This window comes from Podarcis gaigeae (assembly GCF_964106915.1).
Source record: "Podarcis gaigeae genome assembly, chromosome: 14".
NCBI lineage: Eukaryota > Metazoa > Chordata > Lepidosauria > Squamata > Lacertidae > Podarcis > Podarcis gaigeae.
The window spans coordinates 7,580,655-7,594,652 of record NC_139690.1 but is presented as its reverse complement, the minus strand read 5'-3'; the positions used below and the strand labels follow the sequence as shown (position 1 = coordinate 7,594,652).

The 13,998-nt window shown below is 48.9% G+C and overlaps 1 protein-coding gene across 2 annotated transcripts in view; it reads right to left on the bottom strand.

Annotated features, from left to right (window-relative positions):
- The window catches only part of LOC310831675 (SH2 domain-containing adapter protein F-like), a gene marked incomplete at its 5' end in the record, with an annotated part of 13,906 nt that extends 416 nt beyond the window's left edge, over positions 1 to 13,490 (bottom strand). Inside the window, 7 exons of one of the 2 annotated variants that reach the window (XM_083712716.1) lie at positions 1 to 1,025; positions 2,195 to 2,314; positions 3,535 to 3,658; positions 5,135 to 5,341; positions 6,238 to 6,462; positions 9,817 to 9,946; positions 12,841 to 13,490. The exon at positions 1 to 1,025 is cut by the window's left edge and continues 416 nt beyond it. In XM_083712716.1, coding sequence (XP_083568842.1) covers positions 818 to 1,025; positions 2,195 to 2,314; positions 3,535 to 3,658; positions 5,135 to 5,341; positions 6,238 to 6,462; positions 9,817 to 9,946; positions 12,841 to 13,485 — 1,659 coding nt within the window. In that variant the 3' untranslated portion in view covers positions 1 to 817. Of the gene's footprint in view, positions 1,026 to 2,194; positions 2,315 to 3,534; positions 3,659 to 5,134; positions 5,342 to 6,237; positions 6,463 to 9,816; positions 9,947 to 12,600 lie in introns of both variants that reach the window. The other variant, XM_083712717.1, reaches the window with a different exon arrangement.
- Between the last annotated feature and the right edge of the window lie 508 nt (positions 13,491 to 13,998).

Here is a 13,998-nt window from a genome sequence, read left to right as displayed (position 1 = left end):
AGGTCTAGTCATCGGGAGGGCTGGCTGAAGGCAGGCTGCTCACATGACTGAGGACAAAGACCTGGATTTGACCGATGAAGTAACATCAGGAGAGACATCGGAGCCAACTCCATTCAGGGGAAAGGCAGATCCTATTGAACAGCAGCCAGTCAGAAATCCCGTGGATAGTTTCATCTGCTCGCAGGAAACTACCAGCTTTGAAGCTGCCGCAGATAGAGGTCAAAATAGAGAGAGGGGAGTCAGCAAGTTGTGAAACCAAGAGGAGGTTGGTGGCTGGTTGGCCCATTTACAAGCTCCCTCTCTTGATCTCTCGTCCCTTTACAACTCTCAGTCAAAACAGGAAAGCTATCTCCATAGAACAGTACCATGCTTTGCGTGACGTCGAATGATATGAATGCTTGATCTGCGATATGCAGGCAACATGTGGCAAACAGGCCTGCTGGAAGTGGCCCCAATAGAGTCAGAGGGGAATAATGGTGTAGGTGGTTAGACTCCTTCACACTCAAGGTGCCACCCAGCTTTGTAATTCCAAGTCCTCCTCCCTGAGAACTGGTTTTCTCCTACTTTGGGGGGGCCTGCCCTGAAGATGTCAAGAGAGTTAACTGGCACCCAACAAGGAGGGCCTGGAGTCCCAACATGCAAAAAGCCTGGTTTCTCCTGCAGATGCAGAGCTGAGGATGGAACGGTTCTGAGGTCCGTTTGGGTGGCCTGTGCCTTCCAGCCTCACCTTGGACGCCTCCTCTTCCAATCCATGCAAGCAACTGCAATCCAAAAATGTTCTGCTCTTGTCCAACGCTCACCCGTCCTCCGCAAGAAGTCACTGCTCAGCTGCAAGGCAACTGGAGGGTTGCGTGGTGACGGGATAGAGCAGGGACATGTGCTCTGCTCCCTGGATGGGCAGCTTGTGGCTGGCGTAGTGGTGGATGATCTCAGGGACGTTGTCAAATGGGGGGCTGTGCTGGCCCAGGACAAACTTGTGGTCTTCAGTCTGCAAGAGCTTCATGTGAAGGAAGCCTTGGCTGCTCCTAGGGGAAGGAATGGTAGGAGAGGGTGGGTCAGCAGTGGCTTGGATCAGAGGTCCTGGGCCTCTTTCCCTCCCAGCCCTCTTCTCCCTGCTGGGTAGCCCTCTCTCAGCTGGTTAAATCCTCGCCTCTCCCTGAAATTCCAGTGCTGATTGACCCCCATGTATTGAGCTTTCTCCTAAGCTTAAAAGCAGCATGGGATAGGGAATTTCCATCAAATTCCTCTTGTGTAGCTTAGTGGGGGAAAGGGGATTGGATCTTTATCTGGAGCTCCATCCCTTCTTCCTGCTGCTCAGTGGGAGAGTATAACGAGGGCCCTGAAATACTAAGCAGTGGGCAGGAAGCAGACCAGAGGTGCAGATTGCGTACTTCTGTAAAAGAGGCAAGTTTCTTGGAGACTCTGCATCCTGACCAGAAAATGTGCATATTGCCTAGAAAATGTACAAAAGACGGTTCATATATATGCACATTCCCCGAGGCTTGTTGGAGATTATGCATACCCAAAGAATATACAAAATTCATCCACGATATGTACATTTACCCAGGGGTCAGCAAACTTTTTCAGCAGAGGGCCGGTCCACTGTCCCTCAGACCTTGTGGGGGGCTGGACTATATTTTGAAGGAAAAAAATGAATGAATTCCTATGCCCCACAAATAACCCAGAGATGCATTTTAAATAAAAGGGCACTTTCTACTCATGTAAAAACACACTGACTCCTGGACCATCCATGAGCCAGATTTAGAAGGCAATTGGGCCAGATCCAGTCCTGGGCCTTAGTTTGCCTGCCCATGCGTTTATCCATGCCAGTTACTTGAGAGTATGTATATTGACCGAAAAATGTGCACATTCCCCTCTTCATGGATGGTTTATGTGCAGATTCTCCATGAGGTCTGGCGAATGTGCAGTTCTAATGCATATTAAGCACTCAAATTACACTCCCCTTCCACTTACTATTATTTCCGGGTGGTCTCCCATCCACCTACCAACCAGACCGAGACCTGCTTAGCTTTAGCAAGTTCCAGAGTGCAACCTTTTTGTTGCACGGCCCCATTTACTTCATCCTAGTGCTCCCTGAGCCCCTGCCAGGCTTTCCCAGCGAAACTCCGTGAACTACTTTAGTCAGCTCAGAACAGTACGATGCATACAGAATCCTCAATGCTCGCTCACTCACTTCAGGGAGAGGGAGAAGGCATCATGGCTGCTCTCGCTGTTTCGCACCAGGTAACTGGCTTCTCTGCAAAGTCGTAGTAGCCCCTCGGCACCCACTCGGCTCAAGGTCCCATGATACCACCTGTGGAGGAGAAGAGAACTCATCCACTCATATCCCTATAGAGAGGTCCTTTATGAACCTTCAGCTGGAGACATGAGATACTAACCTAATTTTAAAATAAACTAAATAATAATTGTTTGTGGTCCGCATGCGCCTACATACCAAGGCATGCATTTCTCCACAAGGAGCCATATAAATAGAAGACACCTGAAGGTTTTCAACCTGGATTAGGTCCCACCTTTGTCACTTCAGAAAGATTCAAAGGGAGGCTCCAGAATGAAACTCATGATCTCCGATGCACAACTAAAATTGATGGAGTGGGCTTAGGACTCAGTTGGAACAAAGGTTCTCTCCCCCGGCTGTGGACGTTAAATTAGCACAGCAAAGCTAAGACGGGTGTGAAAATCACCCGTTATTGCTGCTGTGTATGGCTATTGTTCTTCTATTGTATGGGTGTGGGGAACCTTTACTGGCCTTATCTCTCCACCCATGCTGAGCCAAATGTGACAGGTGGGAGGCCCCTGCCCACTTGCCAATCCCCTGATGTCACTATGATGTCAAGCGATGCTGCACTTTGAAGCTCCGGTTGTCGAGACTTCAAAGCACAGCACAGGAACACCCAGGAGCTCACTTTACACTCCTAACTGTTATTTGGGGCCCTGCTCTTATCAGCCCCACAGCATCTGATGAAATGGGCTTTATCCACACAAAAATGGATGCCACGATGAATCTTAGTCCTTCAAAGAGCCATGGGTCTCATTTTTTGAGCTCGTTTCACTACTGCCATTCTTGTCCAGATTGTGATCATCAGTCCCTGCTTATTGGCTAAGAGAAGAAGAAGAGTTTGGATTTGATATCCCACTTTATCACTACCCTAAGGAGTCTCAAAGCAGCTAACATTCTCCTTTCCCTTTCTCCTCCACAACAAACACTCTGTGAGGTGAGTGGGGCTGAGAGACTTCAGAGAAGTGTGACTAGCCCAAGGTCACCCAGCAGCTGCATGCGGAGGAGCGGAGAAGCAAACCCGGTTCACCAGATTACGAGGCTACTGCTCTTAACCACTACACCACACTGACTCTCACCAGAATGAGTTTTGCTGAAAGTGTTGCATGCCTACCACGCAAAGCTCAGCAGAGGAAGGTGGATGGGGTCAAGTATGTGGTGTTGTCGGTGCCCTGGTTTGTGATCAGACATGCAAGTGTCCCTGTCCCAGCCTCCTCTCCTATGCTCAAGCTACTTACGCTTGGCTCTCCAGCGGCAAAGTGGGATTGACGCGTTCACCGAAAGCTAACCCATGCTCCATGCTCAGCCAGCATGCGCTACTCCTCTTCTCTGGGCAAGGCTGGTTCTTCACAGCTCCCTTGCCTTGGGGCAGAAACACACGAGTGTGCATGAAATAAGGAACATGTGGTGGCGAGTCCCAAAGTGCAGAACAAGAGCAACTCAGAAAGCAGGATAACGGATTGGGGAAGAGCGCAAGAAATGTGGGAGTCCTAAATTTATAGTGCAACATCAGGGCATGAGACAAAAAAGGAAGAAGGTGGAGGTGGGGAAAAAGTGACAGGAGATCACACGGCAGGGCTATCCAGTAAACATGCAAAGGAACTGAGCTAATAAAATGCTGTCCTGATGCTGGGAAAGGTTGAGGGCACAAGTAGAAGGGGATGACAGAGGACGAAATGGTTGGACAGTGTTCCCGAAGCTACCAACATAAGTTTGACCAAACTGCGGGATGCAGTAGAAGACAGGAGTGCCTGGCATTCCCTGGTCCATGGGGGGGTCACAAAGAGTGGGACACGACTAAATGACTAAACAACAACAAAACCCCACTGAGCACCATGGGGCTCACTCCTGAGTAAGCGTGGACAAGGTTGCACCACAAGGCCTGTTATGTAGTCTGGGAGATTCGCTGCAAGCAGGAAATCTACCCCCTGATCACTGGAGGCCCCATCCTCACCTTTTTTAGTACCTCAGGGCCAAAACATGTTTTGTCTACTTCCATGATTCCCCCCCCCCTCCGGGTTTGGTGTGTTTTAAAAAATGAAAAGGCAACTTCAGGGAGCTGGAGGGTTAGGGAAATGAGGCCTCTTTAAATCTTTCACAGCCAGCCACTCTAAAACCACATATCTCTCCAGCAGCTTTGCTTCTTAACAGGGAAAGGATGTGGGGACCACATATGCTTTCTACCATGGACTGAGTCAACCAACTCGGGAGGAGGCAATTTTGAGTGGACAAATTGCTGGCCAGAAAAGGGTTCAATGGCCCCTTGCATTCTTCCCTGCAAACCGATGCCCCCTGCGACTACTGTGGTACCTCGGGTTAAGTACTTAATTCATTCTGGAGGTCCGTTCTTAACTTGAAAGTGTTCTTAACCTGAAGCACCACTTTAGCTAATGGGGCCTCCTGCTGCCGCCGCGCCGCCAGAGCCCGATTTCTGTTCTTAGCCTGAAGCAAAGTTCTTAACTTGAAGCACTATTTCTGGGTTAGCGGAGTGTGTAACCTGAAGCGTATGTAACCTGAAGCGTATGTAACCCGAGGTACCACTGTACTTCCCTTAAAAGGCTAAAAAGGAGTCCAGTAAAAAGTGTCAGTCACATAACTGTGCTGTGTAGCCCTTAGCCTTTGAAGTAGGAGCTGCCCATTTTCAGATTCACCATGAGGACCAGGAACTTTATCTTTAAATACAAGATAAAAAGAAGAGATTTTTGGGACCCTGTGTTGTCTTGCATGTCTGTGCAGAAATTGCTGCCACGCAAAGGCCAGACCCTCTGCCTATATTATCTCAATGGCTGGAGCATCCCGATTCCCATCCCAAAGCTTGTGTGATTTGTGGATACCCACTACTGACATCCAGGGGTCTGGCCAAAGCTTCAGGGTCCTGGAGGCTGGCGCTGATATCCTGGAGGCTTGGCGGAGCATCGGCCGGCAGGCATCTGGCGCTGATGCTCTGAAGAGTGGGTGGTCCCTCAGCATCCATGTGGTTCGCAGAGCTGTCTAGCTGCCCAACGGGCGGGGGCCATGGCAGCTCCTGAATTCCTTCAATTTCAACTGGATGAATCATTAGGAGAGAAAAGAAAGAATTCTGGAGGGAGGCTGGCTAGATATTCCCAGGGAGCAGAACAATGCCCTGGTTGTAGGGTGTCAGCCTTGCTGACTAACAGCCGGCATAAATTGCTGAATGGGAAAGGGCTTAAAGCCCCCTCCCAAATAGGTGCTCAGCTCAACCTGTCAGTCCTCGCAGCAACATAAAAAAGACATTTGGACATCCAGACACCCAGGCAAAGTGATGGAATGGCCAACCATCAGGGATAATGGAAGCTGTAGTCCAAAGCATCTGATGCGCACCAAACTGCGGAAGGCTGGTTTAAATTTTAGCTTGGCTCTCCATCCCACCACGAAAACATTAAAAAAGCAGATTCTGTTAGGGACGGGCGAATCTGTCATATTCAGTTTCTCAGTGTTTGTCAGGTTTCCAATCTTATGTTCAGTTTGCTACATTTCCATATAAATTTGTGATCTTTTGGAAAGTCCTTGTAAAAATTCATCAGAATTTTAGTCTGGATTTCTCCTAATACACATACTTTCGTGTGCAATTTTGCCTAATATACGCATTTTCCCATAGCAAGATTCCCTAATATAATGTATTTGGAATGTCATTTTCAGTAACATGTGCATTCATATGCCTGCTTTGCCCTGCTATCTGCATTTTTGTACATGTTATGTGGCTGCAGAACTGCATTACAACCTCGAATCAGTTTGAAAAACAGCTGTGTCTCAGTTTGCCCATTGTTTCAGGAAGTGTAAATTTGGTAGGTTCGGCTTTAAATGAGAGCTGAATTGAAATTCCATCCTGGTTCCCTGTCTTTTGTCTTATGCCTGCCTAATCCCACCTATCCCCCAAACCAAAAAAAGTCCCTGTGCCAATGCCCCCTTTGGCTACTTGCCTGCAAATACCCTGGAGATACGCTCCTTTTTCCACTCCCAGGGCTGATCATATTCCTCCGGTGGCCGCTCATCGTCTTCCGGCAGCCACGAGTATCGGGACTGCATGCCAGGTGGTTGCTGGAGGTCGGGGTCCATGCAGTTCTCAGCTGCTTCATAGGGAATGTCATATAAGTGCAGAGGTTTTTGAGCAGCTAGTGCATCGTTGGAGCTGGTTTTCTGGATCTCTGGTAGCAAAGAAGGAAAGATTTCACTTTAAAACAGGCTTGCAAATAGTTAGGTAAAAGTAAAGGTAAAGGTACCCCTGCCCATACGGGCCAGTCTTGCCAGACTCTAGGATTGTGCGCTCATCTCACTCTAGAGGCCGGGAGCCAGCACTGTCCGCAGACACTTCTGGGTCACGTGGCCAGCGTGACAAGCTGCATCTGGCGAGCCAGCGCAGCACACGGAAACACCGTTTACCTTCCCGCTGGTAAGCGGTCCCTATTTATCTACTTGCACTTTGACGTGCTTTCAAACTGCTAGGTTGGCAGGCGCTGGGACCGAGCGACGGGAGCGCACCCCGCCGCGGGGATTCGAACCGCCAACCTTTCCATTGGCAAGTCCTAGGCGCTGAGGCTTTTCCCCACAGCGCCACCCGCGTCCCCACTGCAAATAGTTACTAGCCTGCAAAAGAATTTTACCTGCCTGCAGGGAGCTGGCAGAAGAGGGATAGAGAGTTCCCTCCCTCCTGCAGCAGTTTGCGGTATCTTTTTGCAGGGCACAGAGAAGGCATAGAGTGCCCCAGACCACTCCTGTGTCTGCATGGGTTTGCACTTATGCACTTGTTTGCATGCCATTCTTTTGCGCTTCTTATGGCTGCTGCTTAAAATGCAAATCCATTTTAATATCCAAGCACAATTCCAAGCACAATTCAAAGAGTTGGTGCTGACCTTTAAAGCCCTAAACAGCCTCGTTCCAGCATACCTGAAGGAGTGTCTCCATCCCCATCGTTCAGCCCTGACACTGAGGTCCAGTGCCGAGGGCCTTTTGGCGGTTCCCTCACTGCGAGAAGCCAAGTTACAGGGAACCAGGCAGAGGGCCTTCTTGGTAGTGGCACCCACCCTGTGGAACGCCCTCCCATCAGATGTCAAAGAGAACAACAACTACCAGACTTTTAGCACACATCTGAAGGCAGCCCTGTTTAGGGAAGATTTTAATGTTTAACAGACCACTGTATTTTAATACTTTGTTCAAAGCCACCCACAGTGGCTAGGGAAACCCAGCCAGATGGGCAGGGTATAAATAATAAATTGTTGTTGTTGTTGTTGTTGTTACTGTTATTATCCCTCCTTGGATTCCAGATTTGCACCCCTGGGATTTCACATGTCCAGTTAGAAACTACCCAGTTCCTTATAGTACACTTGAATTAATGGCTCCTCCAGTGACCTGTTGAATACTGAATATTCATTGACTGCACAAAGCATACGTGGTGTTTGGAGGCCATTCAAGTCTTTATTGAGCATTCTTTCTGATTTGTTTATGGGGCAGTTATACCACATCTGGAATTCCGCCTGTATCCATCCTGGTTTATTTGCACTGTTTGCACACCTTCCAACTGACAATTCATAGCAACCCCCGCCGGCAGCTGGGGCAGAACTTTTATTAAGAGATTGCCCAAAGTTTTTGAGCTTTTTTAAGGAGATCAGCCAAAGTTGTTGCCTTTTTTAAAAGTGGATTTGTTCCACTAAGGTAGCAGAGCACTTCAATCCACTTGAATTTCCCAAACCTACAGTTCAAGTATGCATTTGAGCCCTTCCTGCAAAATACTGCCAGTCTGGACTGCTGCAGGTTGCTTTTCGTATGCAGTGACAGGCAGAGACAGCAGTGACCATAATTTAACTTTCATATTTGGGGCAACTGTTAAGTGACATGGTTAGGAGGAGGAAGAGAAGGAAGAGAATTTCTTCCAGAACAGGACTGCCTCCTTCCATGTTTGTTTTTATTTTAAATGCAATGCCACATTTCTGGTGTTGCATCAGAACAGGACTTGAGGAATCCACATTCACTCAGCCATGAAGCTCCCTATGGCAACTTTTAGGCAGCCACCCAATCTTTCACTGGAGTGAAAGATTATCAGTCATGGGGGCATGGAGAGTGTGTGTATGAATTTAACAGCGCTCAGCTTTTTATTTTTTTGTAAGTTGCTGTTTTGTTACTGTTGATAATATGGTTTTATAGATTATAAATGCCATATTGATTTGTTAATCACATGAATTTTGTTGTAATTGCAATATTTAGCTTATTTTTAGTAGCTGCTTTGTTGATAGTATTTTATAGATTGTAATTGTTTTCTTGATGATTTGTTACTTATTTTATATCACTGTATTTCTGATGCTCCATTATGTTTTATTGGGACACGGGTGGCACTGTGGGTTAAACCACAGAGCCTAGGACTTGCCGATCAGAAGGTTGGCAGTTCGAATCCCCCTGACGGGATGAGCTCCCGTTGCTCGGTCCCTGCTCCTGCCCACCTAGCAGTTCGAAAGCACGTCAAAGTGCAAATAGATAAATAGGTACCGCTCCAGTGGGAAGGTAAACGGCGTTTCCATGCGCTGCTCTGGTTCGCCAGAAGCAGCTTAGTCATGCTGGCCACATGACCCGGAAGCTGTACACTGGCTCCCTTGGCCAATAAAGCGAAATGAGCGCCACAACCCCAGAGTCGGCCACAACTGGACCTAATGGACAGGGGGACCTTTACCCTTTATTATGTTTTATTATGTTTTTGTCCTTTCATAAAGTTGGAAGGGACCCTTAGGATCATCTCATCCCACCCCCACATTTTTTGTAAGCCGCTTTGGGATTCATTTGAATGAAAAGCGGCATAAAAATACAACAAATTGAACCAAATCAATCAACATCTCAGCCTAACCTTCCTCACAGGGTTGCTGTGAGGATAAAAGGCAAGGGCGGAACTGTCTATTCTGCCTCCTGCTCACTGGAAGAAAGATGAAATTTAAATGTAGTAAGTGAACGAATGAATAAATAAATGTGGCATTCAAGGAAACTTAACAAAATTTCAAAAACGTCAAACATCAGAAATCTACAAAACAGAAAATATCACGAAACTCTGAACTCACAGCTAGAACAATGAGCATGCCACTACTGCAATTTTTTTCTATTAAATACTTTCTACTAGTTTAGTGAATGTACAGAAGCCAACCTGGAAACACAATAAACTGAAGGATGAGGTTGAAACAAACAAGTACCGAGTGTAGGAAAATAGAAGATAATGAAATAAAGATCATATATGACACTCAATAGATGTCTTTGCACTAGCTCAGACCTTCCCCAACCCAGTTCTCTCCAGATGTGTTGGACTACAGCTCCCATAGTCTCAGACAATTGGCCATACTGGCTGGGACTGATGGGAACCGGAGTTCAAAATACCCAGAAGATACCAGATTAGAGAAAGCTGCATCAGAGAGCATCATTATGTTCCCTATTTCAAAGTTTTCCATCCAACGCTGCAAAGATAAGTCTCACTCCAGATCCAGCAGGTCAAGAAACACAGAAGACTTAGCATCAAAACGGTACTTTACCCGCCAGCAACTTCTGAGCTTCATACGGTTCCATATAGCCTTCGCTTTTCACCCTTTCCTGCTCCCCGGTTCGACAACTAGTTTCTTGTCTAGTATCAAACGGATCTGCGTAGTCCTCCACAATCATCATCTGAAAGGGAGAAGATGACCCAATTAGTTAGAAAAGTATGGTGCTGCTTTACACAGAGTCAGGCCATGGCTCCATCTACTTTGGTACTGAGTTTCATTGTATTTTACCTATTGTTTGTAACATGTTTGCTTTTTCGCTTTGTGCTTTAAATCCATAATCATGTGGAACCTGAAAGCCAGGGCAGCTAGTCTCCTTCACCTCCTGGAGGATAGTCACGATGGCAATGTTCAGCTTCCCCTGTCAGCAATGGTTCTTTATGTTTGCAACAACTGCGGCCCATGTTTTGTTAGCCCCAAAATGGAAAAGGAGCAAGGTCCCAACCAAAGAAGAATGGCAACTTAAGTTGACAGAATATGCACAACTTGCAGACTTAACATATAAGAGAACAAGAAGAACATATGTTTAAAGAAGATTGGAAAACGTCTACTGAATATATGGGAAATAACTGTGTACAGCTGAAACGATGGCAGCATTAAGATAAATTCAACAGCGTAAATAAGTTTTGACGGATCCAATAATGGAAAACCGATCGGTATAGTTTTTGTGAAATATGCAGGTATTTATAATATGCAAAATGAACCATGGAAAGAGAAGAAGGGAGTTCATTGATATGTTAAGGATGTCAAATGTTTATTTTAAAGTGTAAAACTGATATATATACACACACACACACACACACACACACACATATATATACACACACACACACACACACATATATATATATATATATACACACACACACACACACATATATATACACACACACACACACACACACACACCGTTTTTTTTGCTCTATAAGACTCACTTTTCCCCTCCTAAAAAGTATGGGGAAATGTGTGTGTGTCTTATGGAGCAAATGCAGGCTGCGCAGCTATCCCAGAAGCCAGAACAGCAAGAGGGATCGCTGCTTTCGCTGCACAGTGATCCCTCTTGCTGTTCTGGCTTCTGGGATTTAGAATTTTTTTTTCTTGTTTTCCTCCTCCCAAAACTAGGTGCATCTTATGGTCTGGTGCGTCTTCCAGGATGAAAAATACCGCATATAAAGTTCCAAATCTGCCTTCACAGACTCGGAACAGACACCAAAACAGCAAGCAGTCGGCATGACTTGTCCATACCTGGGAAAGCATTTATACAAAACCAAGCTATGTAAGCCGGCCTCTACAGCCCAATTAACTCGCCCTTGACTGGCAGGCCCCTTCCCAACTCTCATAGTAGGAGCCAACTCCTAGGGGCCAAGGTACCTTCAACCCCCTCCCCCCAATAAATTTCTGAGGGGGCCACCTACCCCCAAAAAAGTTTGTGGGCATTGCCATTCAAATGACATGCATGCACCATGCCTTGTGGTCAATTATGCGGGTCGAGGCTTACCGCCCCCACCCCCAATATTTTATTAAAGTTGGCACCCCCGACTCTCACCCATCTCCCCGATAAGGGAGAAGCTGACAGGCGGGCAGTGTGAGAAGCCTCCCCTCTCCCAACGAGCTAACCATCCCAAGCCCACCGATCAGCAGCGCACCAAAGCAAAGGCTTAAACATATGTGAACTCATTCATGCAGCAACTAACAATTAGTCCCAGTGCTATCTTGTCTACCAAGGTGGCATTTACAGGCCTTCCAGAACATTTTCGTGGTTTGGTTCCGCACAGGAGAGCGCTGTTGTACAGCACTCAGAATCTACTTGTTGATTTCCCAGAAGGATCTGGTTGGCCACTGAAGAACAGGATGGAGGACTAGATTGGGCCCCTGGCCTGATTCAGCTTGGCTCTTCTGAGTTCTTATTCTTATTCTTTATTGAATTTATATACCGCCCTATACCCTGAGGTCTCAGGGCAGTTCACAGAAAATATCAACATAAAAACCACAATATACCGGTATACACTGGACGCTCGGGTCGCGAACATAATCCATGCGAGAGGCACGTTTGCAACCCGCAGTGTTTGCAACCTGCAACCCGCACGTCTGCGCACGCGTGAGTCATGATTCGGCGCTTCTGTGCATGTGCAAAGCGCGATTTAGTGCTTCTGCACATGCACAAGCGCCAAAACATGGAAGTAACCATTCTGGTACTTCCGCGTTCGGCACGGTGCGCAACCAGAAATCACACAACCCAAAGGGCCTGTAACCCTGTAACCCTGATTATAATCTTTATAATCAAAATAAACAACAACAACAACTCAATAACACACACACCCCCAAAAAGGAGCCAAACAAGAAGTAACTTTCTAATGCTGGGGTAAGGCAGGAGCCTGTGGCCTCCAGGTCTTGCTGGACTCCCATCCTCCCTGACCATTGGCCATGCTGGCTGGGACTGATGGGGGGCACTGCATCGGCTACCAGTGATCTAGGGGGGCGGGGGGGGGGGATAAGCAAATCCTGGTAACCTGCGGTGCCCAAGGGGCCATGAGTCAAAAAGAGTAGCCAAGGACGTGTCTATGCAAAACAGAACACAACCACTTTGATTCCTGCCTTGCAGGGGTTGGACTAAATGACCCTGGGACCCTTTCCAATTCTAGAATTCTGCGATTCTAACTGGGAGAGAGACCCGCTTCAAAACTGCTGGCGAGGTGGCCTCCGGTCCATGCAGGGCGAGGGCACGGTCCTATACACGTGAACTCGGAGGTCAGCCCCAGTGGGCTCCCGGCTGCTTACCTCCGGGGAAACGTGTCTGGGATCGAAGCCGAGTAGTCTTGCCCCGCCCGTGCCCAGGCTCCTTTTTGCGTTTAGCTGGGACAAGGAGAACAATGGGGGCTTACTTCCGAGTAAACAGAGCCAGGCTGGAGGTTGAAACGAAAGCCTCCCGTCCCCACCCTCCAGAGAAAGAGCATCGTGTAAACAGGGGAACCTCCGGCTCCCGCCCCGGCAGCCCCCCGACGGAGAGGGCGGCCCCACCTTTTCTCGCTGGCCCTGCGCATCGCCGGTCCCGGAGGCCGCGGCTGTTTCGGCCGCCTGCGCCGCTTCCACCCGGATGAGGCGCCTCCGGGGCGATCGGCAGCGGGGGCCGTCGGGGTCGGCGGCGGGCGCGGAGGCGGCGGCGCCGCCCGCGTAGGGGTCTTCGAAGTCCCGCTCCCGCTGCAGCCGGTAGGCAGCGAGCAGGTCGGGCTGCTCGGGGCCCGCCGCGTAATCCGGCTGCGGCGGCGCCGGCTTGGCGCTGCGGAAAAGCAGGCGCTCGCGGAGCCAGCGCGCCATGGTGCGCCCCGGGGCGGCGGCGGCGGCGGCGGGGCGCACGCGGAGCAGCGGCGGCGGCGGTCCCGGGCCCGCGGAAGTGCCGGTCGGAGCTCCTGCTCGCCTAGCCGGCCGGTGCGGAAGCGCTGTGCCCGCCCATCGCCCCCGATCTCCCCCTCCTTTCCCGGCGCGCGGCTCCCCGAGACGCATCGGGCCTTTGGGGCGCAAGCTCGGCGACGGGGCGGCGATCGCCTCGGAGCGCCCCCGATCGCTCCCGTGCGGAGCCTTGGCCTCCCAGAGACCCCACAGCCTTAACAGGGCCTTGGGGGGCGGCGGTTCCTTTTCCCGTGCGTTCCACGTCCCCCTCCCCATCGACGGGCCCCGTTTCCAAGCATAGCCCCGGATTCCACCGCTTTAAAAAATATGAAATAAAAGAAAAAAAAATTCCTTCCAGTAGCACCTTAAAGACCAACTAAGTTAGTTCTTGGTATGAGCTTTCGTGTGCATGCACACTTCTTCAGATACGCTGAAACAGAAGTCACCAGACCCTTCTATATAGTGAGAAGGTGGGGAGGGGTATTACTCAGAAGGGTGGTGGGAATGGGTGATTATAGAAGGGTCTGGTGACTTCTGTTTCAGTGTATCTGAAGAAGTGTGCATGCACACGAAAGCTCATACCTAGAACTAACTTAGTTGGTCTTTAAGGTGCTACTGGAAGGAATTTTTTTTCTTTTATTTTGTTTTGACTATGGCAGACCAACACGGCTACCTATCTGTAACTTAAAAAATATGGTCCCTGTTTTGCTCGGGTCTCTGACAGTGGCGTAGCGTGGGTTGTCAGCACCCGGGGCAAGGCAAGTAATTTGCGCCCCCTAACCCGTGGAT